Source organism: Borostomias antarcticus (genome assembly GCF_949987555.1).
Source record: "Borostomias antarcticus genome assembly, chromosome: 10".
Lineage (NCBI taxonomy): Eukaryota > Metazoa > Chordata > Actinopteri > Stomiiformes > Stomiidae > Borostomias > Borostomias antarcticus.
Genome location: NC_140243.1, coordinates 22,989,101 through 23,015,395, shown reverse-complemented (window position 1 = coordinate 23,015,395; position 26,295 = coordinate 22,989,101). Strand labels below are relative to the sequence as shown.

Below are 26,295 nucleotides of genomic sequence, written 5' to 3'. Positions count from 1 at the left end.
TTTGTTTGTCGTCTACCTTGTTAAGATGGAGTGATCGACAGATAAACAGGAGGGGAGAGAAGGAGGGATGGGGTGGAAGTGAGGGACAATGACATTGTCTCTGAACAGAGAGGGACCGCCCTGTCATGCTCTGGTGGCCAGCTTCAAGGACAGGGGAGGCTCTCTAATATCAGTGCAAAGTGAGCCTCTACATTCATTTCCAAACCCTGACTAACATCCATCTGACAGACAAAAGTCGAGTCATTTCCATTCTGATAACTACCAACGGCCATGTTTCATCATGATGTCATCGATTTTAGATTTTCCATGGGAGTTTCAGATCACAAACTATGAGTCAAACAAACTATGAGTCACAGTTACATTCCTCGCTTCCGTAGCCCCGTCTGCCGCAGGTTTGTGCGTGTGTGTGTGTGTGTGTGTGTGTATAAGTGTGCTCGTGTGTATGTGTGTGAGATGATAGAGAGCAGCCCTCCCCACACACACACACGCACGCATGCACACACTCACGTGCACACACACATCAAACACTGGCAGGCTAATCAGACACCGGCTAATGAGATTGATCCTCCAAGGACAGCGCTGGATGAACCATCCCTTCAGACCAACTCACTCCCGGGGAGGACGGCCCCCCGGTGCCGAGCGCCAGCCGGCGGGGTTAAAGTGCAACAGACCCTGGGAGCGAGCTGGCGTTGTGAAATCCCATCGTCTAAGAGCAGGAGGCCAGGAGTGGCGATCGATAGCTCCCTTATCTCTCTCCCGTGTGCATGTAGGCCTAGGCCTGCACACACACACACACACACACACGAGAGAGAGAGAGAGAGAGAGAGAGAGAGAGAGAGAGGGAGGGAGAGAGAGAGAGAGGGGCTTTATCTCTGCATCCACAAATTAGACTGCGCGTTGTTTCCCATTAAGGGATTTCAGCAGTGATTAAATCCCTAGTCCTGCGATATTCCCACATCGGAGCGCCGGCGTTCCCGGCCGGCTGGCCAGGCGGCGTTGATTGGCAGCGGATCTGCTGAGCTGATCTCAGATTTCCAGAGGATCAGAGGACCGATCCCTGTGCCGGGGAGGAACTAATTACAGATGTGGCAGTTAGACACACAGGCACACGAGCGCGCGAGACACACACACACACACACACACACACACACACTCTCTCTTCTGGGAGTGCCCCTCCCCCAACCCCTCCAACGATCCAGCCCACAGGGCTCCCAGTCATCAAAGAGACACGACCCCCTCTTCTCCTCTCCACCTCTCTCTCTCCATCTCCGCTCCCAGAGTGAGAGTGAGAGGGCACCTGTCAGAGGCTCAATTCACCACCCACTCCCTCAGAGAGAGAGAGAGAGAGAGAGAGAGAGAGAGAGAGAGAGAGAGAGAGAGAGATTCCCATCTCAGGCTGCCCTATCAGATGAAGAGGACTGAGGGAGATTGATGAGCAATAAAAATCACACACACACACGGACAACTGTAGGAGGAAACTGGATGCGTCAACGCGCTAATTTAGGCTGTTTAGTCAACCTCGTCAGGTCATACTCGTCACACACACACACACACACACACACACACACACACACACACACCTCGCTCTCCCCACTCCGTTCACGCTGGCCTACAGTCTGTAAACGACGAACGACTCTCCGCCACTCCTGAGCACGCAGGAGTGAACCGCCGTCTGTCCAGACGGACGAGCGCCCGAGCTCTCCTCCGGCAGAATGAGGCCAGAGAGAGGGGTGAGAGGAGAGGATGAGATGAGGGGGAGGGGGGGGGGGGGGGGAGAGAGAAGGAGAGCAGCTGCTGAACATCACGTCCAACTGGGAGAGACGACGAGAGACGCCAGCGGATGGGCCCCCCGAGAGGGAGGAGGAGAAGAGAAGAGAAGAGAAGAGAAGAGAAGAGAAGAGAAGAGAAGAGAAGAGAAGAGAGAGAGAGAAGAGAAGAGAAGAGAAGAGAAGAGAAGAGAAGAGTAAGAGAAGAGAAGAGAAGAGGAGAGGAGAGGAGGAGAGGAGAGGAGAGGAGAGGAGAGGAGAGGAGAGGAGAGGAGAGGAGAGGAGAGAGAGAGAGGTTATGAGGGGGGTGGGGAGGGAGGGGGAGGGAGAGAGAGAAAGGGGGGCAAAGGGGGAAGGACGTGGAAGCGAGAATGAGATGGAGGGGGGGAGGAAGACAGTTAAAGAGATGGAGACCGTGGCGGCAACCTGTTGCTCACGTGCTTACTGGAGGAGGAGGAGGAGGAGGAGGGCGGGCCTAGAATCACTTGACGTCCTCTCCCTGCTCCTACCTTCCTCTCTATCCTCATTCTCTCACCCCCCCTCTACCTTCCTTCCTTCCTTCCTTCCTTTCTTTCTCACTCCCTCCCTCCCTCTCCCTCTCTCTCCTCAGTGAGACAGACAGAACAAGAGAGGCCTGTGAGAGTAAGATGAAAGCTCTGCAATGGGGGAAGGGTGTGTGTGTGTGTGTGTGCGTGTGTGTGTGTGTGTGAGCGTTTCATGAATGAATGTCCCTTCTTGTCCTGCCCCCCCCCCCCCATTTGGAAACCACCCTGCCACACAATAGCAAAAAACACAAACAGCACCGCGGGGCTAGAGAGGGGTCACAATGCTGCAGTGTGTGTGCGTGAATGTGTGTGTGTGTGTGTGTGTGTGTGTGTGCGTGCGTGCGAAAGAGAGTACCCACGTTCCCATGGCAGCATGTGAACCACACCAAAGCCACGGCTCTGCCCGGCTTATCTCAGTCAGTCACCTCGCCGAGTGTCATCTTACTGCCGCTTCCCTGTGTCCTGCCGCTCAGTTAGCTAAGAGCGTTTCGCTGTCCATGCGACCCCCGTGGACGAGCGCGGTACAGTCACGGCCCAACCACCGGTACTGTCCATCCGCGACACTTCCAGGGTAGGGAGGGGGGCGACCCCGCGGCAGCTGCTGTCGTTTGGCAGCAGATGAAGAGAAAAAGAGCAAAGCCGCTTGCGTTCGCGTCTCGGAGGCCTCCCGGCTAGGCTAGCCTAGGCTAACACGGAGCAGCGCTCGGGTTCATAGCACAGCGGACGGTACGGAGGGGTAAACGGCGCTGCCCGTGGGAGCTCTCTGTAGTTCTCCACCTCCTCTCCTCTTATCTCTCGCTCCTTCTCCCTCTCTTCCTGTCCTCCGCCTCAAAGAACAATCGACCCACACAGCAGGCCCTCTTCAAAATATTTACTCAGAGTGTTCTGAATACAAAGGCCATTCTCCCACTTGCTGATGTTGACACACACAGACACACACACACACACGCTCAAATATGTTTAAACCTACACACACACCTACTGTATTTATTCTAGGAACTCCTGTCTCCAGGTTCCTCCCCTCTCAGCTCACTGTTCTACAGCACCTTTATGTCTTTTCGCAAACAAGCAGCGACGCCACAGTAGACATCTTGCCTGTGGCTCTGTGTGTGTCGCTGTGAAGACTCTCACTCACTCACACTCACACACACACACACACTTCATGTCACGCAGTTAACACCAACTCCTCCTCTTCCTCTGCAGCTTGTGCCCTTTTGCCTCTCTTTCCTCTCCTCTCACCGGTCCCTCTTCACCTCTCCTGCCGTCAGCTTCTCCCCTCCTCTCCCCTCCCCTCCTCTCCCCCTCCGCCTCCCTTTCCTCTCTCTGCACCATCTACTCCTTTTCTCTACTGCACTCCCCACCCTTCACTCATCAACTCTCTCTCTCTCTCTCTCTCTCTCACAGTCTCTATGGTTCCAAAAGCTGCACCTGTGTCTCATTACTGCCACTGATGGCTCACTAACAGGCTCCTCTCTCCTCTCTCTGTCTGTCTCTCTCTCTCTCTCCATCTCTCTCTCTCCCTCTCCCGCTCTCTCCCTTTAGCTACTGCCAGGCCACATTTACCCTCTGTCGGGTTCCCTGACAGATGCTGTTAAGGGGTCCCGGACGGATCGCGGCGTTCGGGGGATCGACGATGACAAGCCCGACGTCTGGAGACGGCGCCGCGCGGCCGATACAGATGGGTTTTCATTCCGTTCCTCCGTGACTGACAACACGCCCCGGCGAAGGGCCAAAGGGCCTTCGTTCATCTACCCCCCCCAAAACCCCCGATGGCCACAAAAGATAGGAGCGGCGCTGAGCGGCTCAGATCAAAATCCCGGGCGAGGCGCCTCCCACGCGCGGCATATTAATTGTCGTGGCGCAGCGTCGCAGCGGCTGTCGCATGTGACACCGAGTAATTATGTCATCTACAGCGCCATTTAAAGGGCAGACATGGGGGAGGGAGAGGGGAGAGAGAGAAAGAGAGAGAAAGAAGGAGAGAGAGAGAGAGAGAGAGAGAGAAGCAGAGTGTCTACAGATAGAAACCTCTGTTTCCCTGACGTAAATCGGCGTCTAGAGCATTGGTCCCCAACCACCGGGCCGCGGACCGGTACCAGACCTCGGCACAGGTGCTACCGGGCCTCGGAAAGTGTTGCCTAAAATATTTACTTTATTTTATTTTTTTGGGGGGGGGGGCGGGGTGGTGGGGTAATTATTACATTGAACTGTGTTCAGTCTGTTGGTCATTTTTTCACCAGTAACCACTATCTGTGAACCCCACAACAATTTACAGATTTTGAACTTCCAACCCGGAAGTTCCAAATAAAGGAGCACTGCCGAGTTGATCTTGAGCTAGCCACGTTTATATCAGTGTGCTGTTGTTAGGCCTACTTAAACTTATGAAATAGCGACTACACTACAACGTTATAGGCTCAGAAAAAATATAATGTTTTAGGCTACCCCCCGGGCCTCGGAAAATGTGGCTATATGAAACCGGTCCTCGGTGCAAAAAAAGGTTGTGGACCTCTGGTCTAGAGCACGCCCTGGCGAGGCGGTAGGAGGCCGGTTCTGGTCCTCTCTGCCCAGCCCGGGCCAGTAAACAAGTGCATGAGCACGGGGCGCCGGGGACCGGTGGAAGTAGGCCACCGCGGCCCCCGAGACCAGCGAGCCGGGCCAGCCTCCGCGGGGATAACGTTACAGTTAGAACACCCGGGGCGGGAGAGAAAGAGAGAGAGGGGGAGAGGGGGAGAGAAAGGGAGGGTGGGGGTGGGTAGTGGTGGTGGTGGGGTGGGGGGGGGCTGAAAGGAATGAGGAGGGGAGAGATAGCGGGAAAGGCGTAAGGAACGGAATGGTACAGGGAAGAGAGCCAAAAAAAGGATGGAGGGAGTGAGGGAGGGAGGGAGGGGGGAGCAGGAAACGGGAGGACAGCGGAGAGGAGTGCACCTAGGAGGGCATCAATAATCTATGGGGGGTAGAGCAATTCCATGTTGAGGCGAGGTCGACAAATAGAGTGAGACCGGGGAGGGAGGGAGAGAGAGAGAGAGAGAGAGAGAGAGAGAGAAAAGGAGAACAAGAGAAAGTTTCTACTGTACTGTAGGTGGGCCCGGGGGACTTCTATTTAAAACTGGAACAATTGACGAGGCTTGTGTTCGTTTACACAGAGCTGAGGAACCATCTCCCCTCCTCCACCTCCCTCCCTCCCTCCCTCTCTCTCTCCCGAGGCTGTGTCTATTTAAATGTGTGTTTAATCAGCCGGTGTTGGAGCTCTAATCATGGTTGGCGTCACGGCGAGTGCATCTCCCCTCACTCTCCGTCACTACCTAGGGGGGAGAGGTTTTTAAACATTCTTAAGGAGAAATGGATCCGGGTAGTGAAGTGCCCCGCCCGTGTGTGTGCGCGGTGTGTGTATACTGTAAACAAGAGCCACATCAGCGGCCCAAACCCGCATGCATAGGGACATATAAAGCCCCCCCTCCAGACCAACACACACACACGCACGCACACACAGGATTTCAACAGACACAGGATTTAAACAGACAGGCGAAGGATGTGCACACGCAAATCTACCAAGTAGAGAGCGACTGTGTGTGTGTGTGTGTGTGTGTGTGTGTGTGTGTGTGCGTGCGAGGCTCTACAGCACTGGATGGGGAAAATCAGGAGCAGATTCTATCCACTCCAAGTCCACCTGTCCTAAGAGGGGGGTGGGTTTATTCAAAGGCCTCTCTGTCCTTTCATACCGGTGAGTTAGGAGAGGTAGAGGGACAATGGCCGGCCCTTTTTTCTGACTCTGACTCTGCCAGCTTCTGCTCCAGGTACACGGCTGCTCTCTAATCAGCCTGGGGGCCAGGGGGACACGGGAGGTGACTCTGGTCGGGAACAATGGAGGCTCTCAGTGCTGCCAGCGTCTCGTTCCCTGTATCGCTGCCTGTCTGACCGGCTGGCAGGCTGGCAACGCATTACCCCGGGCCTGGAGCTCTGCCCGCAGGTTCAAAAGGGACATGGCTGCCTCTGGCCCAGGTTTGCTTGGGGACGAAGGGCGTCGTCATCAGCGTGCAGGGGGGTTGGCAGCTTTCGGGGGGAGGGGGTCTGTGGCCCCTGTCAGCGCCTGTGTGGAGAGCTGGGGGGGGGGGCGGGTGTGACAGGACAGGGGGGCCCAGCAGCAGCTGGTGAGAGAGGGGTCACGGACGCGGGCGGGCACCGCACTCTGAAACAAGCCGGCCCTGATGAAGTCAAGCTGAATCTGTTTCCCTTTCCTCTCCTCTCCCTCCCTCCCTCTTCCTCTCTCATTCTGTGCATCATCGGTGGAGCCTGAGGTTTCTGCGCAGAGTGCGCATGTGTGTGTGCGAGTGTGCGTGTGCATGCATCCGTGTGTGTGTTGGTAAAAGAGTGCTAGTCTGCAGCCAGGGAGAGGGAGGGTGGGGGAGGGGGGAGGGGTGAGGAGGAGGAGATCATTTGGGGGGGACATTGTTGCGCTGTCACTGCAGCTTAACCTTCAAAAATAGCCTAGTGGGACAGGAGGGAGGAGTGGAGGGAGGGAGCAAGGAGATGAGGAGGGAGGGAGGGAGGGAGGGAGAGAGAGAGAAAGACTAACTGACTGGAGGAATGAAGTGAAGGGAGGTATTGTCAGGACAGGAGAATGGGGCAGAGGCTGGAACACCAAATTAAATGAGGGACTATTACGAATGATAGAATGAAAAGTAGAATGAGAGAGAGAGAGAATGAAAAGTAGAATGAGAGAGAGAGAATGAAAAGTAGAATGAGCGGTAGGTGAAAGAGAACTGGAGAATTGGTCGGAGGGAGGGGGGGAGGGATGGGGGGGGATGGGGGGAGGGGGGGGGGGGGAGGGGGGGGGGGCGTCCCAGTAACAGGAGGAGAAGCCGCGGAGCGATGACTAAGAACTGAGGAAGAGGGATGATGGTAAGAGACAGCAGCTTACTGAGCAGATGGATCAATTATGAGGACTGAATTACAGAGGACGTTAAGAAGATGGGAGAGGAAGGAAGTACAGAGACACAGACAGAGAGAGAGAGACAGAGAGAGAGAGAGAGAGACAGAGAGAGAGAGGGGGGGGTACAGGAGAGGGAGGGAGGGAGAGACTATTGATGAGAAACTGCAGAGAGAGACGGTCAGGAGGGTGTCTGTCTTATATCAAGACTAGCTGGGTCAGATAAATCCTTGACAAGCCCTGTTGACACAACATTTAGAGACAAGACACCAAGTCTGCCACCTCTCCCTCCCTGGCTCTCTCGGTTTGGGTCTCTTCGATGGCAGGAATGTGAAATACTACTTTCGGTCGAGCCACTGGTGGAGGGGCTAGAATGGTTCAGTTGAATCTGAAAAGCAAGGCGTAGCCAGTAATGGCCGCAGAAGTGCTGATAAGAGTAGATAAACATTTCTGTATGCAAAAGAAGAAAGTCTAAAAGGCGGTAATAAAGACAAGGAAAATAAATTAAAAAACATGCACATTAGTATGTCACTTTTATTGCATGTCGTAAATTAAATAATCACTCTGCCAGGATAGTGGGACATTAAATTGGACATTTAAAAGAGCCAATTAGCTTCACAGAACAAAATTAATCCCTTATCAGAAGCTCCTGCCTGCTGCGGGTGTACTGTGCGTCTTTTTGTGTGTGTGTGTGTGTGTGAGGGGGGGTCACAAACACACACACGTACACACACACGTACACGCACTCACAACCCCAGAAGACCCAACAAGGCTCTGTCACAGCAAATTCTGTTTCCTCCCCTGGCACCCTGCTGTGTCTTTCTTGAGCTCCTGATACAGAGTAATCCTGTACTCAACGTGTGAATCTGAGACAACCTTCTCAAAGTCAGAGGTGACTTCTGATGCCAGGGACGGAGAGTGGATTCAGGTAGAGTATGTGTGTGTGGTTGGGTGGATACAGGAGAGGCAGAGACAAGTGTGTGTGTGTGTGTGTGTGTGTGTGTGTGTGTGTGTGTGTGTGTGTGTGCGGGGTAATGAGAGTGGAAGAGAAAGACTGTGACGTCACAGATATGGAGAAGCGGAAAAAGATGGAGAGGTGTGAAAGAACGAGTGAGCTTGCCCTTTTAAGAGAAAAGAACGAGGGAGGGAGGGATGGAGGGAGGAAAGGTGAAAGAGATGTTTCACGCTGCTGTCACCCTGACAGAGCCGGACCTGAATGTTTTCAATAACGCATAAGGGCACTGCATCATCCCCTGATCAATACACGATCAATAACGCAAACCGCTGCCCTTCCACCCCACAAACTACATTTACACACATTAAGGTGACTGCTAATGAGATGTGTGTGTGTGCATAGTGTGTGCGTGCGCACGTGCGTGTGTGTGTGCGTGCGTGTGTAGTCAGGACATTGTCAAGGGCCTTCGTGCTTAGTTCCACTCCTGCTGAGTACACCATGGATAGGATCAGAGATGGAGAGAGAATTACAGAGAAAGAGTCACAGGGAGAGAGACAAAGAGAGAGAGAGACAGAGAGAGAGAGACAGAGACAGAGACAGAGAGAGAGAGAGAGACAGAGAGAGAGACAGAGAGAGAATAACAGAAAAGGAGAGGGAAGGGCAGACATTAATGGAGAGAAAGGTTAGGCTAATTAGACGATCCCATTGTTCCAGACATGCCCTTTCCCTACGTCAGTTAGTTAAGACTAGAGTGCTGTTAGATCTCAGGTCTTCAATAAGGCTAAGGGTATTTACTTTGTGTTGGTTAGTAATTTAGCTCAAATTCCACATTTAGAATTAGTGGGTTCATGAATGCCTCGTCCGGCTTGCTTGATGTGCAACGGAATGATATTTGACCATGTTTGATTAAATGCATGTTGCTGATGTGGTTTGCCCCGTGACCCGAAAGGGATGGATAAAGGGCGGGAGCTTCTACTTTGAAGGGGAGCAAGATGGAGACCAGGAGGAATCGTGAGTGAAGGACTACCAGTAACTCTTACAGCTCTACTCTTGCTCTACAAACCAGTTTTATCATCATTCAATGGACTTAACCATCAAGCACAAACCCAAAAGGACAATAGCCAGAGAACATTCTAGAACCTTTTAGAAAAACCTGAAGGAACGAAGCTGGACATGGCTAACGTTCCAGAACCTTTTATAAAATCCTTAAGGATCTAAAGCCCCCCGCAAACCGTAGCCGAAAACGTCACCCCATGCAATTATATAGTTCCCATTGTTTCCTATGGAAGCCCGCACACTGGCGTCGTTCCGCCAGCAGCCGACAATGTCGCCCTGGGATTGATTTTGACTCTGCTCTATTTTTCTGGAATGTGGCAGCCGACTCGTTGCAATCCAATCTAAACTTGGATTAATGCATGGGACTTCCTGCACTGAAATACCTTTCTTTTAAGTAAGATAACTGAAAGTTACATATTTTAGCATATTCCCATCTCTTCCAACCTTCTCGTGTTCCATGTGTCGTTTGTTTTGCTAAAATGAACTAGCTTGTTTTGCTAAAATGAACTAGCTTATCATGTTCCTTGAAGTATTATTGTGTAGGCTACAGATCCAGGAGGATATTTAATGTATCTATTTAAATGTGTTTGAACATAATCTCACGGGAAGCCTTTAGAGCTTTGGGTAGCCTAAAATAACCGTTTTTATTTAAACACTTATTTTAGGCTACCCAGCTCTAATGTCAAAACGTATAGCTAGCTACTAACGTTCAAATGGAAGAGAAAGTAATTGCTGAAGTGCAGATTAAAGAGAAGAGGGAGCTGCTAGCGTGCGATTGGTGAAATCATGGGATTATCAGGTAAAGTAGCCTACTCACTGTGTTGGGCAGTCTTGACCAGGGATTATCAGGTAAAGTAGCCTACTCACTGTGTTGGGCAGTCTTGACCAGGGATTATCAGGTAAAGTAGCCTACTCACTGTGTTGGGCAGTCTTGACCAGGGATTATCAGGTAAAGTAGCCTACTCACTGTGTTGGGCAGTCTTGACCAGGGATTATCAGGTAAAGTAGCCTACTCACTGTGTTGGGCAGTCTTGACCACGAATTTGAATTTGAGAGTAGCGTTAGCTAGTTAGCTGGTGACAAGTCTAGTTGGCTTTTTAACTTGAAAAATAGCTTTAGCTACGATCATCTTACAGGCCTACATTGATCATACCAGAATGAATGTACTGCATGGAGGTAGTAGAAACAGCAATCCATGACACCGGTCTCAGACTGCTCTCTAGTCTTTTGTTAAGTGCACTAGAGTGTGTCTCGCGTCAAGTCCTTTGTGAGGGGGCTAACCAGACAGTGCCATGCGCCGTCGTTTCGGCTGCGGTTTGCCGGGGGCTTTAGCTGGACGCTGGTCTGGGGGGCCAGTCAGTGACTGAACACCGTGCCCAGGAGCTGGGGGCGTCCTACAGCAGCGTCAGTTATCAATCTCTTTGTACATGTAAACAAGCCGCGTTGTTCGCAGTTGCGCGTCTCATTGGGGATTATTACGGAGAGGGATTCATGGTCTTTTACCGACAGAGCCTACTGATATTACGTGGCTTGCTTGCTACTTCTCCAGCCGGTCGGCCATGACACCATCAGTAACGAAAGTTCAACAATGACAAACACTACAAAGACAGGAGGGAGCAAAAGGACTAAACCCCAAATGAGCAGATCTCTCCCTCCCTCCCTCCCTCCCTCCCTCCCGGTCTTCCAAATCCCCCCTTATCCCCCTGCCAAGATGACAGCGTGTGGAATGTGACAATGATGTCATCCCGCTCTCCATTCTCCTTCTCCTGAACAGACGCTGCTGGTCCACCCCTCCCAGCCATGGTGAATCCCATCCCTGTCCAGCTCACGGGGTTTGGAATTGTAGACTTTTGGATGGGTCCTGAACGGGAGTTTACTCATCTGCCTCATGACTTGACTGGTCTGGACTGCCCTGGGACGGAATGGAGCTGACCTGCACCCTGCCCCACCCCTCACTGCCTGGACAATTCAGCCGTGTTGACGGTTTGGACCAATTAGTAGCATCTGGCACAGCGCGAAGACTGAGAACAGCAGGGGAGTGTGAGTGACTATGAGTGTTTATGAAACACACTGCTATCATAGACGAGAAGAGAAAGAGTCAGTGGTCAGCTACACACACCCTCTTAGACATAATCAGAAAAAATGTAAAGTTGTGTGTCTGTGTGTGTGTGCGCGCGCATGTGTGTGTTTATGAAACACTGCTGTTACTGTAGACAAAAATAAAGAGAAACGACACACACCCTTTTAGACTGAAAACATCTAAAAGTGTGTGTGTGTGTGTGTGTGTGTGTGTGTACGTGTATGAGTCAGACTCCAGTGTGTACCCAGATGGCTGGTGACCTCTGCAGGGTTTTGTTTGTGTAAACCCCTACGTTCCCCATTCATCTTTAGGGCACTTGGCGTTATTTAAGAGATAGGGGAGGGGGGGGGAGTTCTGCTCCTTTTGATTAGATGGGACTGACTCCAGCAATCTGGCAACCCTGTGAGCCAAACACAAACAGCCAGGTGGGGGGGCTCTCAGTGTGACCTCACCACAGGCTGCCACGCTCCCAGCATGCATTGGGAGGCATGAGTGAGGGAGGGGGGGGAGGGGATGGTGGGGGGGGGGGGGGAGGGGGGGTTGGGAGACTCCCAACATGGGAAGGGTGCCACAGGGAACACAGTTCTGGCTCCCTCGTCACAGGAAAGCCTCTGTGGTATGATTACGCGCCACGGATGAAGACGACACCCTCGAAGGAGCGCGTCGGCAAAATGGACACGTGGCCCTGAAGAACGGAGGCTCTCGGCTGTCTGTGGGAGGCGGACGACGGCGCGGATGGATGACACACCGCTTCCTGGCGGAAGTGCGGAGGAGGGACGCACACTGCGGTGTGACGATTGGCCCCTCTTTATTGGAATGTCATCCGACTCGCGGCGTAGCCCCAGGTTACATGTCCTCATCCATCACTGGCCGTGCGTGTGAGTGCGCGCGCGCTTCAAAGCGATTAACTCTCAAAACCTCGCAGTCCAATACCAGCACTTGGAATTCAGAGACACAGCGACTGCTTCTCATCGATCTTCCCCCCACCAGATCTCTCCGTCTTGTCTGGAAGTGATTGCCAAATCAACAACAACCCCGGCTCATCCACTGCTCTGAGCAGGTGTTCATATCGAAGATCATGTGGAAAATTGTCGAAAATAACATTTTGTCTCTTTGAATTCTTCTCTTACACACACACACACACCCTTGCGTCGTTATGTAGTTTTCCATCCATTAGTATGGTGTACAGGAGAGACAGACGCAGTATGCTAGTGGCAGGGCCACAGGTGGTGAGCAGGGTGCAGGCAGACACGCACGTGGTTAAATATCACTCTCCGGTGGCCATTAGGCCGTAAATTCAAACACACTTTCATGTCTGAAGCAACTGATGTTAGCTGGTGATTATGGGGGGGCCATTGATCTTTTCTCCAAACAGGTCCCTCTCTCTCTCTGTCTCTCTCTCCCTCTGTGTATTTGTGTGTGTGTCTGTCTCTGTGTGTGTGTGTGTGTACGTGTGTGTGTGTATTAGAACAAGTAATGCATCTATCCTAAGGCAGCAAGAGCGTGCGCGCACACACACAGCTCTAATACACACACACACACACACACACACACGCACACACACGCACACACACACACACACACACACCTGACCTTTTCACAATCCCTCTGGCATTTACAGCTCTGGTGCGGAAGAGCAAAGACAGCTCATTAACATAATGATAAGATAGCAGACGGCCCGGAACGATAAGACGTCACAAACACACCCTGGCCATCCACTGTAACATGACTAATCAGCTACAAGGGGCTTGTTTTAATTGCTTGAAAATAAAGCAAACTAATAATTGAATTGGATTCCTCACGAAATTTACTCTCCATGTCAAGTCAAATGTTCATGCCGCCTTACAACATTTTTCTTTTCCTGCCTCTCTCTCTCTCTGCCTCCCTCTCTCTCTGTCATTCCTCCTCTCAGACACTCATAAACAGCATGGCCTTGAGCACGAGGGCGGGAGGGGGGGGGGGGGGTTGCGTTTGAATAAACCAATGACTAACATCGCTCAAACAAAAGCACTGGACAGGAGCATGAAAGATGGCAGAAAATAAAAGACCAGAGAACAAGGCCCCTGTATATACTGAGCGGGCGAGGCGGGGCGGGCGGGGGGGGGGGGGGCAGTTGCTCAAGTGGTGGTGGAAGGATGAGTAGGGAGGGGGAGGGGGAGGGGGATGGGGGGCTGCCTGAAACAGTTGCTGGTTGTGTCTTCTAACCATACCAGCCACCGCACTCCCAACACTATCCTCCAGACCAAGCCAGGGCTAATGACCCCGTCAGACGCTTCTAAAGCAGCTCACTGTTCGTCAGTGGGGGGAAAGTGAATCTTTCTAATCATCTTAGTCATTCCTGCCTTTCCTCAGCAGCGTGTGAGACTAGGATATCTACCGCCTCAGTCCGCCCCCGGTCCAGCCTGCCCACCAGTTTCCCAGCTACCCCCTGCGCTCACGCACACCGTCTACTCAGCCGGAAAAGACCACGCAACCGTGGCCGGCTGCCACCACCACCCCTGGTCACCGTTTCAATAAAAAACAGCTCCATAGCAACGGGTTCAAGCCTTTCTGACCCACATAGGGCCTTCCATGTTCATTGTAAAGGGGGTATTACTGTGCGATACTGGGGCTCAGTCGTCCGCTGGCATACACAAGCCCACCTTCATTATTTGCATTATGGGAACTTGCTACTTAATGTGGACTGTAACACTGGGTTTTATTCAACTGGAACTAATGAGAAAATTAAGTAGCGTCCATCCTATATCCAAAACAAATTTCTTTACAGATTTTGTTTTAATTTATTGTATTTTAATAAAATAGAAAAGCACTGAGTGAAGACAGTTCAGATTGTTCTTTGGAACACATACTCAAGAGCATTTAAAACGAAATGCCTCTCGACCCACCCACTCAAAAAAAGAGGTAAACAATTCATTTTTAGTTATAAACTGAAAGTGAAAAAAGCATTTTCACTTGAACTGGTTAAACCAGTGTTACCATCCTTCATAAATAGTCAAAAGCCTTTGTTGAGTTCTTTTTCCTTTTACCATACAGTAAGTGCACTTGATGTAGAGTAAAATGGGTTTGGGCAAAAGGGGGTCCAGGCCATGAATAAGTCAGGAGAGTGAATGGATTTCTGGGCTGCTGTGATGAACAACAACGCCACAGTACAGTAGAGCTACTACCCATTATGTTGTAGCCTACATACAGTTTAGGCCTACATAGTTGCCCTAATTATCCACAAGCCAAACAAACCACAAAGGCAACAGAGGGCGACTGTTTGTTGGGCTAAACTTAAAGTTGTATGTAGGCTAGACATCAAAAGATGCTCATCAGTGAAATGATTTGAGTTAGGCTACATTGTTTGACAACCTTACGGGTGTTTGGAGAATAAACCTCTCACTCTATAGTCTAAGAGCCCAACTGCAATTTCTATGTAATCTGTTACCAACAAATTGACATTTAGGACAAATTCCTCTCCAATTAAGATCAACAAAAGGAATTGAACAGGACAATAACAGGAATTCAAATGAACAAATGGAGGACACTGTGTTTGTGTCGCCGTGTCACCCAAGAGGCTGCTGTGACAGGCTTTTAAGCTTGATTATAATGAACTTGTTGTTGTTGGCATACCCTGTTGCTCAGTGTCGTTTACATTAAAGACTACTTCTGCCCCCATTTTATCTCCTCGACTGGCACTAATAGAGGTTGATGTCTGGGAGAGAGAGAAGAAAAGGCGCATAGGTAGGCTACATAAGAAATCGAGACAAGCGTGGTCTGGTCTGGGGGAGTTAGGGACAGAGGACACGCAATAGCTGTCCCTTGTGTGAAGCGACATGGCAGGCTAGCCTACACCTGCTCTCACCACGAAACTGCTCTCACCACGAAAACACCTCGAAAGAGCCACACCTTGACTAACATGACGTAGCGTCATAGAGCCTACCGAAACTCTGGTTTCAGTGGAGATAACACTGTGTTCGAGAAAACAAGTAAAACAGATTCAGGTATTGCCCTGCATAGGCAACTGTAACACAGGCATATCATAAAGTAGCATACAATTGACCTAGATTGGTTAATTTTAGAAGAAAAAACAAGAAAAAAAGATATGCGAAGGTTTTCGAGAGTCAGTAGCCTTGAGTGGGTCACCTGGGCAATCTGACACCTTCCGGCAGGTGAAAAAGGACAGAACAAATTAATAGCCTAACGATAGGCTATATATAGTTTTATAGATAGGCCTACTTGAATTCATTTTCTTACCGTGAATAGTTACCAACGTGACTAAGCTGAGCAGTCCGATCATTTTCGTGTAGTCATGGCAATTTCGGACGTCCTCTCTCGCCATGGTGATTATGGTCCTAGGGAAAAACCAGGCGCGCAGCTTCGCCGAAATTTAAAACAAAATGCTACGGTTGGTAAAAAATCAATAAAATTCTACTCTAACTGAGCTCGGTGTGCTTTCCCGTCGAAACTTGACAAATCACGATGAAAGGATCTCTTTCTAAACGTCCTTTTCTGTGCTGAAGCCTGTGAAAATAAACAAAAATCCTCAACAATTAGTTCGTGCGACTTGCACAGGTGCGGGTTTCCTGAGCAAGGTGGTTGTCTGTGAGCGCTCCCCAACTAGGCTGCTCTCTCTGTGCGCTTTCCACCAGGTTCACTGAGACCGTGAGTGACTGGGATGGCATCATAGGCTAACGTCATACTCTCATAGTCATTCAATCTCAACAGCAAATACTTCAGCTATTTTGGAAACTTCCCAATAATTTTTTTAGTAATAGGGCGCACTCGGCTTTTTTATTTTTCTTTATTCTTCATTATTTTGTTATCACTGAAAAACCAACAATATTTGTTTGAGTCTGTGGGGAGAAATAAATCATGGCCCCTTCAAACGATAGCCACCCCACAACAAATTGCCATAGGCTGTCGATATGTTCGAAGAGACAGTTCAATTAAACACGTATTTTGATGATAATTCCTTATTCTGGACACTAAAAACCGAGGTGAGGACCGAACGAAAGAAAGACAACTCTCCAAGAATTAATAATGATAAGAATCATTTTACCATCCTAACTTCTCATTCTTACAGCAGAGGTTTGGTGGGGAGAACAAGTTGTTGATTCGTGCGCCCTCTGTCGTTGGATTGGACCTAGGCCAAAAGGCCAGACTCCACAGATCAAAGAATACTGTCCACGTGCTTGACTGCCTTTAAACCCTAGCCTTGACCTAAAACACAAATCACGTGAAATGTGTGTTAGTCTGCCTTGCCATTTTAAGTCATTTGTCAATGGTAAAATAGTCATCACTTTTATTTATTTTTGGTGCATCTCTATCCAATGCAACACTGTATACAGCAGCAAAGTATTGTTAGACAGCTCTAGGTCTAATCTCTCCCTGGTGTTGGCCAGGTCATTGTCAGCCAATTCGGTGTAAATATCAGCTCTTCACCTCCATGTTTCCAACCAATTCCCTCTCCTCCTATAACATCACTCTTCCGAATTCTTTCTTTTGGCTCCAGAACAGCCTCAGTCCTACATACTGCACCCTCTTTATCAAAATCTGACTTTCTCATTAGGGGCCGGGCAGCCTCAGCTGCCAAACCCTTTGTATTTGCCAATATTATGAAACTTCTTCTTCTTCTATTTCTTCTTCATTTTTTCCTCTTCTTCTTCTTCCTCCTAGGAAGTCTGACTTCCCCCCGATGCATGACAAATCACCAAACTGTGCACAAAGGTCCAGTCCTATGACAGAAGTCCTCAACTGGCATTGTGGGCCAATAGTCCTGATGGTGGCGCTACAGCAACTGTCTGAATTTTAAAACTTACAAAATTCATTACAAATCAGCCGTAGGCTACCTGCTATCACTTTGCAACCACCACCAAAATGTAGGCCCAAGTGAGCAGAAACTTCCATATGCTTTGAGCTGGAAGGAATTATGAAGTCCATCACTCTGTTTTTCTCAAAAACTGTAAAACCTATCAAACCCTTCTCCTCCCACATTTTTTGTCAATTGACACCCCAATTGCTACACTAGACTGTCCTCCACAAACAATCATCACAGATTTTTGAAATATCAAAAACTGAGCCCACAGCACATCAAAATGCTTTACTGTAAACTGTAGGCTACTGAATGCAGCTACTACAAATCCTCGCACAAATAAATCTCCAATGTTCATGAAAAAAAGACATTTTCATGACATGGTAGATGTAGTGTGAACATTTTCAGAATTTTATCTCAAAAACTGTATTTTTGACTATTTTGAAGTCTGTCTCAAACTACTGCTGTTCATACAGGAAAAAATACACTACCCACAATCCTATAGTGCAACAGCAATGTCTCCACCAATCAGAGACGTTGTTGGCAACCCCGCCCCAATAGCTGATCCTAGGACTACAACTGGCTACATTGACGGTGATTGAGATGACACCTGTGCCACTGATTGTTTGATTGGTTCCACTCCTCTTGTTAGTATGTGTATATATTGCCTACATGTAGCTCTTCTCTTGTTCTTTGATCATTATTTGCTGTAGCTGTGCGTTGTCCCTGTCCCCCGTTGCCAACTTTTAAGTCTAAGCTTTGTCTTTTGTTCTCCACTTGTCGAGTGTATGCCTTGGTTTGATTTTTTAAGTTAAAGTTTAGTCTTTCGTTTTGGTATTTAAAAAAAGATTGTGGAAACTGCTAAAATTGTTACATGCACCTGTGACATTTACCGTGCATGCAACCCTTGTGATTGTGATGTTTTAGTCGGTGTGAACCCATCTATGCTTTTCACACGGCAGGAAGCTCAACAAGAGTTGAAGCACAGGGGGATACAAATGCTAATGCATACTCCACTGTTCTGTGACATGTTTTTTAATGATATTTTTTAATTTGTAGCTGTTACTGTTTGTTTTGTTTTCTATTTTTTAATTTGTAGCTGTTGCTGTTTGTTTTATTTTCTTTTGTTTGCATAGCTTCATCTGACTTTTGTCTTTTTTATCAATGCCCCCTGTGTTAAATCCAATCAAATCAGTCAATCTGTGAATCTATGCTCAGTCCAGAGTCCCACATCTCATTCCCATCACTGTATGTAGGCCTACTAATATGTTAATGCAGGATTCCTATGGTATAAATATCTAGCTGTGACATACTTTTTTAGGTCAAACTGCCAGCTTCTCACTTGGCTCAAACAAGAACATGACCTTCCCTTGGTGTCTGGTTGAGTTCAAGCCCAGGGGATGCCGAATAAAAATGCTAATGCATACTCGGGCATTGTGCTGTGACATGATTTTTAAAGGTTTACATTTTGGTCTGGGCAAAAACATGAGCACACCCTCAGGTATTTGTCATTGTCTCCTCTTCCTCTTATACCTCATGCGCACTTCCTCATAGTTTTTTTGTATTGTGGCAACCCAGGGGACAGACAGGTAAGACCACACATGCCAAAATGGGACAAGGGATGCAAATTGCAGAAAATAGCTAGAGATTGTCTCTTTAATAAACTTAACTTTGCTACAAATGAAAGATCTCAAACAAAATCCACACAAAGCAGCATGCTTGCTGCCTCGCCTCTTCTCCCAGGCGTTTTTGGTGAGGGGACGTAGCTGATTGTCCACACTTGCCTCGGCAATCAGCCCAGGTAATCATTAAGCTCTCTAACCCACAACCCGTGGGGTTCTGGGAACTGCAGTCCCCCAGCTAGTGGCAACTTTGGGTTGTGAGGGCCCCAGTATTCTATCAAAATCCAATCATGTTTTTCATGTAAAACAAAATGTGTGCTTATGGACAGTAGTTGGACTGAACCAATTTCAACCAATAATATGACATCCACCCTCAATCTCCAACCTTCAGCAACACAGCTAAGATACATTTTTTGGCTAGTTAGTAACAGCATTACTCTCTTCCCGCCCCAACCTTTTTCCCTCTTCTCATAGCTCGCTCATCCCTCTCCCTAACGCCCAATCATCTCCTCCTCACCCCTTTGACTCTCCTTCCTTTGTCCTCTTATCCCTCGCTCTTTTTCTCTTTTCTCTCTCTCTTCTTCCCCGAGCCTGTCCTGACACTGCCCATGGCTCTGGCCATGATAACGAAGGCCAGTGTTAGCAGATATGAACTGATTGGCAGCAGATTCATTAGGCAGAGCCAGCGCTTCACAGTGATTATTTACCCATAGGGGAGGGGCGCTCTGCCACCAGCCACAGGCCTCTTTGTAGTCGTCTGTCCTCCATGCACTCACTTGCCCCCTGCATCTCTGTCTGCTTCCCCACCCTTTCTTACCCCAACTACACATCATGGCTGCATGAAACCCAGTGTGTGTGTGTGTGTGTGTGTGTGTCTCTCTCTCTCTCTCTCTCTCTCTCTCTCTCTCTCTCTCTCTCTCTCTCTCCTTCTCTCTGCCACCCCATTCACCCACTGGTAATTAAAGAGTGGATCCGAAATAACACTCAGAGGAGCTGATAATACCTTTAGCTTAATTAAAGACATTATGGGATGTAAAGACATGTAGCCTAGGGCTTGCGGGACTTTCATATGAACCGAAACTCTTTTATTTCTCCCTCTCTAAAACATTTCTGTTCATTTCTCTCAGGCCCTCGCGGTCACAACTATTCTTATCTTTCTCTGTCTTATTCTTTTTCACATGGACGCATGTACTGTATGTTCATTTCTTTCAAAGCCAATATTGAGGTCATTGTTTCCCGCACTTGCACTCTATCTCACTGAATGTGTTTCCCTTTTCCTTATTATAATGTGTTGACTGTATGGGCTGTTGACTATATTTATATATGTTGTGTGTATGTAGTGAAGGCAAGGCTTAATCTAGCTGTTTATCAGTCACACGCATACATTGGCAGTCCGTGACAACCGTGGCAGACTCTTCCGGGTGATTGTCACCATTTTGGCCATGTCATTTCCTGTGGCAATACACTTTCCATGCACTGGCAATTATAGACAGCAGAGATGCCAGAAGACTGCCTCTATGTTCTGTAGGAGGGTTGGGTAGGCTGGCGTGTGCAGCAGCTGCTGGAAAGTGTCTCTGTGTCGCTGAGTGAACAGCTGCCCACCGCTGCCTCTCTCTGGATGATGGAGTTTGTTTTATTCCTTTTCTCTCTCATTTCTTCCCAGATGATCCTCATCACTCAGTCTGACTCCACCACTCGAGGTATGCAGGCCTTTTGGAGACTCATTGATAGAATTCTCTAGAAAATATTACAAATTGCCCTCCGCTTGCGAGTGTTATTCTTCAATGCTAGAGGTTTTGCTCACTTGATCTGGCTGTCTTGCCAGTTTGGATTGAAAATGAATGATTCTCTTATTGAGCATGGACAGTCCATGTACAGCATGCACATTGAGTGCTTCAGCAGAGGTAACTCATTGGACGAAAAGCATTTTTATTTGCCCATCGTAGGACTCAAGAGGATGCTCTGGTCATTAGAGAGATCCCTTATGTTTTCATCTCTCCATGGCCATTCATTGGTCAATTAATACGTTTGATTAGCTGAAAGAGTCCAGTTTTCCAGATCTGAATCAGACACATTAACAAGAAAGGATGAAAGATACATTGAATGCTCTGTAGGCCCTTACTCTTCTACCCTTCTACTAGGCCAGGGATGATTCTCTCATCGGTTCACTAAGAGTAGCCTTTTTCACTTCTAGACAAGAGTGCAGAAGAAGAATAGAGAGCATTCAACGTTTAACATTCAACCTTAAAGGTTCTCTGGAATAGACATCGTTGTTAGTTCTGTAGCAATACTGTTGTGGAAGAAAACTCAATCAATACACAATGTTCTTCCCCTTCAGATTACATGTCTACAGTAGCACAATTAAGTGTCACAGTTGTGCAACAGTTAAGGCAGATAAGGGTGGGTACAGTTCATCAAGGCCTTCTCAGGACATCTACCTAAAAATGCAGGAACTCTGCATGTCTGTGTTGCGTGTCTATATCTCGATTTGCTCAACAACCGGGCACTGTATGAAGTTAAATTTCGGCAGTTGTATTGCTCAGGCCCCAAGGACGTGCATGTGTCATGTGTGAAGTTGTTTAGATCAGCGGTTCTCAAGAAAGCAAAAAGAAATCGGCCCGTTTCAGCCCATTCCGAACATAGGTACTAAGGACCAAGAGCGGTTCTCAAGAAAGCTGCTTTGAAGTGGACAGGCTACCGTTGCTAAGTAGTAAAGCTAGATCACGCCGATTACAGAAACAGTGTTTACAGTGCATCCAGAAAGTACTCACACCCCTTCACTATTTCCACATTTTGTTATGTTACAGTCTTATTCCAAAATGGATTAAATTCATTTTTTTCCCTCATCAAACTACACACAATACCCCATAATGACAAAATGAAAAACGTTTAGAAAAAATATTTTTTTGCAAATGTATTAAAAATAAAAACCGGAAATATAACATGTACATACTACTGTAAGTATTCAGACCCTTTACTCAGTACTTTGTTGAGACACCTTTGGCCGTGATTAGATTAGATTAGATTAGTGATTAGTTGATTGGAGTCCACCTGTGGTAAATGCAATTGATTGGACATGATTTGGAAAGGCACACACCTGTTGTCTGTACTGTACAGTATGTAAAGTAGAAATAACCCACAGTTGACAGTGCATGAGAGAGCCAAGGAAGTCAAGTCAAGTCAAGTGAAGTCAAGGAAATTGCCCGTAGACCTCCGAGACATCTGGGAAAGGGTCCAAAAAAATCTCTGCAGCATTGATGGTCCCAAAGAACACATTCATTCTTAAAAGGAGGAAATTTGGAACCACCAGGACCCTTCTTAGAGCTGGCCGCCTGGCCAAACTTGAGTAATCGGGGGAGAAGGGCCTTGGCCAGGGAGGTGACCAAGAACCTGATGGTCTCTCTGACAGAGCTACAGCATTCCTCTGTGGAGATGGGAGAACCTTCCAGAAGGACAACCATATGCATCTCTGCAGCACTTCACCAATCAGGCCTTTATGGTAGAGAGCCAGACAGAAGCCTGTCCTCAGTAAAAGGCACATGACAGCCCGCTTGGATCGAGTTTGCCAAAAGGCACCTAAAGGACTCTGAGAAACAAGATTCTATGGTCTGATGAAACCATGATTGAACTCTTTGGCCTGAATGCCAAGAATCACATCTGGAGGAAACCAGGCACCGCTCATCACCTGGCTAATACCATCCCTATGGTGAAGCATGGTGGTAACATCATGTTGTGGGGATGTTTTACAGCAGTAGGAACTAGGAGAATAGTCAGGATCGAGGGAAAAATGAACGGAGCAAAGTACAGAGAGGTCCTTAATGAAAACCTGCTACAGAGCGCTCAAGACCTCAGACTGGGGCAAAGGTTTACCTTCCAACAGGACTATGACCCTAAGCACACAGCCAAGACACTGAAGGAGTGGCTTTGGGACAAGTCTGTGAATGTCCTTGTCCCAGCCAGAGCCCAGACTTGAACCCGATTGAACATCTCTGGAAACATCTGAAAATATCTGTGCAGTGACACTCCCCATCTAACCTGACAGAGCTTGAGAGGATCTGCAGAGAAGAATGGGAGAAATACCCGAAATACAGGTGTGCTAAACTTGTAGAGTCATACCCAAAGGAGTTGAGGCTGTAATCGCTGCCAAAGGTGCCTCAATGAAGTACTGAGTAAAGGGTGTGCATACCTACTGTATGTACATGTGATATTTCTGTTTTTTATTTTTAATACATTTGCAAACATTTCTGAAACATTTTTCACATTGTCATTATGGGGTAACGTGTGTACATTGCTGAGAAAAAAAAAAGGAAAAAGTGAAGGGGTGTAATGGTTAAATGGTAAATGGTAAATGGACTGCACTTATATAGCACTTTTATCCAAAGCGCTTTACAATGAAGGCCTCTCATTCACACACAAACACACACACCAATGGCAGCAGCTGTCATGCATTGTACTAGCTTGCTCATTGGGAGCAATTTGTCTTGCCCAAGGACACTTCGACATGTTGCCAGAAGGAGCTGGGATTCAAACCGTTGGCCCCACGATCCGCTCTACCTCCTGAGCTATACATCCGCCCATATGTGTATATGTATATTTACTATATTGTGGGAAACCTGGGTAACGGACATGAAATAGATATTATATTAACTTGGTATGAATGTGTATTTTCATGAATTTGCTAGGAATGTGATTGTATGTATACAAATAGACAATTGTGGTTATGCTAAGCTAATGAGGCTAATCAGCTGTCTGTGAGAGCTGGCTTATACAGTATGTGACTACTGCGCATGCATAACTCGCATTGCATACTGGGAACTAATGTCAGAATATGTTTGATATACAGCACATTACAAACAAATGTGGCAGTGAGTGAATTACTTACTTACTCCTCTTCGTTCCTTGAGGAACATAAGGCTGCGACTATCTGCTTCTATCTGGTCCTGTCCTGTGCAGCATGTTGTGCCTCGCCCCAAGTCAGGTTAGCCGTTTTCAGTTCCGAGGTCACAGTTCTTCTCCAGGTTGTTTTGGCCTCCCTTGTTTCCTCTTTCCAGGTGGAGTCCATCTCAAGGCTACTTTGGGAATACAGTCCTGGTCCATTCTGAGGACGTGTCCTAGCCATTGAAGCTGTCGCTGTTTAATTTCCAGCACCACATTGCAGCAGTTTATGTTTTTATACAGGTCCTCATTGGAAATCCTTTCTTGACCGAAGATACAACATATCCTTCGGAGACATTCGTTGTGGAATGTATTGATCTTCTTCAAATCACTCTCAACAACTTGCCAGCTTACTGAGCCATACAGAAGAACTGACTAAACATTGCTGTTGTATATTATACAGTCTGATATTGTTTTTTAGGCTGTACTGCTTTGACTTCCAGATAGTATGAAAGATTGTAAATGCACTGTGAGCTTTCCTGAGGCTTACAGTATGCTGATGTCTTTACTGCATGCATTGTCCTTGCTGAGTAGATTTCCCAGATATGTGAACTCGTCAACATATTCGAGAGAGCTGCCATCCATGGTGACATGGTGGTGCATGTGGTGTTGAATTTATGCACATCACTTGGGTTTTGGAGATATTAATGTTCTACCCCATCAGTTTGGCAAATCTGTCAGTCCTATCGGTTTTCTCTTGCAGGTGAGTATGATTTATGGAGAGGATGGCTAGGTCATCAGCATAGTCGAGATCTTCCAGCTGGGTGAAGAGAGTCCACTGGATGTCTCTAGGTTTGTCTGTGGTGGTTTTTCACAAGGACCAGTCAATGGCAATCAGGAAGAGAATGGGAGAGATGATACATCCCTGGTGTACACCAGATTCCACAGGGAACCAATCAGTTCCCCACAGGGAACCAATCAGTGCCGTCTGTGATCACACTACACTGAAATTGATGATAGAACATCTTTAACAATGCGATGATCTTTGGAGGAACTCCATAGGATTGCACGATCTTCCACAGGGTGTCACGGTGTCCAGGTGTGTTCTATTAATACATCCATGCACGTTGTAAGCTATCAAAAGCTTTCTGACAGTCAATGAAATTGATTTATAATGGGTTTTTCCACTCCAGGCATTGTTCGATGATGTACCTTAGTGTGAAGATCTGGTCAGTGCAGCCTCTTCCTTTCCTGAAACCATCCTGTTCCTGCCTCAGTTTGGTGTCAGTCGCTGTGTCAATTCTGCCTAGTAGGATTCTGCAGAAGACCTTGGATGGTATAGATAGCAATGGCCAGTTGTTGCAGCTTTGCAGATTGCCTTTCTTTAGAATTGTAGCATTCAGACCTTTGGCCCAATCCACATGAATGAGATTTCTGTCCCAGATGTTTCTTGAACAGGTCTGTGAGAACCTTAACTGAGGTGTTCTTGTGAGCTTTCAGCATCTCTGTGTGGATGGAGTCAAAGCCTGCAGATTTCCCATCCATTATTTAACACCTATAATTAGGTGTATTTAAATTTGCTGAAATGTGTTCATCAAATCAAATCAAATCAAATTTGGATGGCACTTCTGTCTTCTGTTTCAGTTGGAGGGTGTTGCTGTTGAGTAGGCTTATGTTATCTGCAGATGAGGGGTTAGCAGTGGAGGGTGTTGCTGTTGAGTAGGCTTATGTTATCTGCAGATGAGGGGTGTTCTGGTTCGGGGCAGTTGAGGACTTCACAAAAGTGCTGCACTCATCTCGCTGCCTGTTCACTCTCTGTTAAGAGGTTGTTACCATGTTACCCATTTAACAGGCATCTTGGCCTAAAGTTGTATTGTTTGTTCTATTTTCTGTCCAGTGCCAGGTGTCAGCCACTCCTTGTTCTTCTTTTCTCTATAGCACAGGATCTTAGTAGTTGCCTCAACATACAGTAGGTGATGGTTTCCCATTTGGTGTGGATATCAGGGTCCTCATCAGTTGAGTCAGCCAGGGCGCCAAGAGCACCAATGCGATTTCCCAGCTCCAAAACAAACTCTTCGTTGATGTTCTGACATTTCAGTTTGCCGATGTCGAGCTGTCTCTTTCGTTGACCCTGTTGTTTAACTTTCCTGAACTTCAGCTTGATTTTAGCTGTCACCAGGTAGTTGTCACTGTTGGCATCCGCACCACGGCAAACTCTAACACCTTGGAGGGACCTGCGCTACTTCCCATTGATTAGGATGTGATTAGTCTGGTTAGTTGTAAGTCCATCAGGTGACTTCGAAGTGAGTTTGTGTATGGTCTTGTGTGGGAGGATGGTACCACCAACTACGCAGTTGTTTTCAAGGCAGAAGTCAACAACCGTTGTTCTGCATGCTACAGCCATGTCTCCCTATACTGTAGCTCTGTCACAGTTGTCATTATTGGTTCCAACCTTGGCATTCATGTCACTTATGATCAGTAACATATCATGTTGAGGGACCTTGGCGATGGTTCATTGTACCTCCTCATACCAGTCATCCTTTTCCTCTCTCTCAGCTTCATTTGTTGAATGATTGTATGATGGTCAGTCTGCATGTTTGGAATTGAAGCGAGCCCTGATCATTCTGTCACTCACAGCTTCCCATTCTACTAAGGTTTTTGCCTTTTCTTTGGAGATT

At 47.8% G+C, this 26,295-nt stretch overlaps 2 protein-coding genes across 3 annotated transcripts in view; one reads left to right on the top strand and one right to left on the bottom strand.

Annotated features, from left to right (window-relative positions):
• Nucleotides 1-15,917, bottom strand: part of LOC311314396 (nectin-2) — a 71,951-nt gene extending 56,034 nt beyond the window's left edge. For both annotated transcript variants that reach the window (XM_084444739.1, XM_084444738.1), the window contains exon 1: nucleotides 15,563-15,917. In XM_084444739.1, coding sequence (XP_084300865.1) covers nucleotides 15,563-15,647 — 85 coding nt within the window. In that variant the 5' untranslated portion in view covers nucleotides 15,648-15,917. The remainder of the gene's footprint in view (nucleotides 1-15,562) is intronic.
• A 4,662-nt stretch (nucleotides 15,918-20,579) lies between these two features.
• g6fl (g6f-like) overlaps nucleotides 20,580-26,295 on the top strand; it is a gene marked incomplete at both ends in the record, with an annotated part of 14,752 nt that continues 9,036 nt past the window's right edge. Inside the window, one exon of the mRNA XM_084444630.1 lies at nucleotides 20,580-20,646. Within this exon, the coding sequence (XP_084300756.1) occupies nucleotides 20,580-20,646 (67 nt within the window). The remainder of the gene's footprint in view (nucleotides 20,647-26,295) is intronic.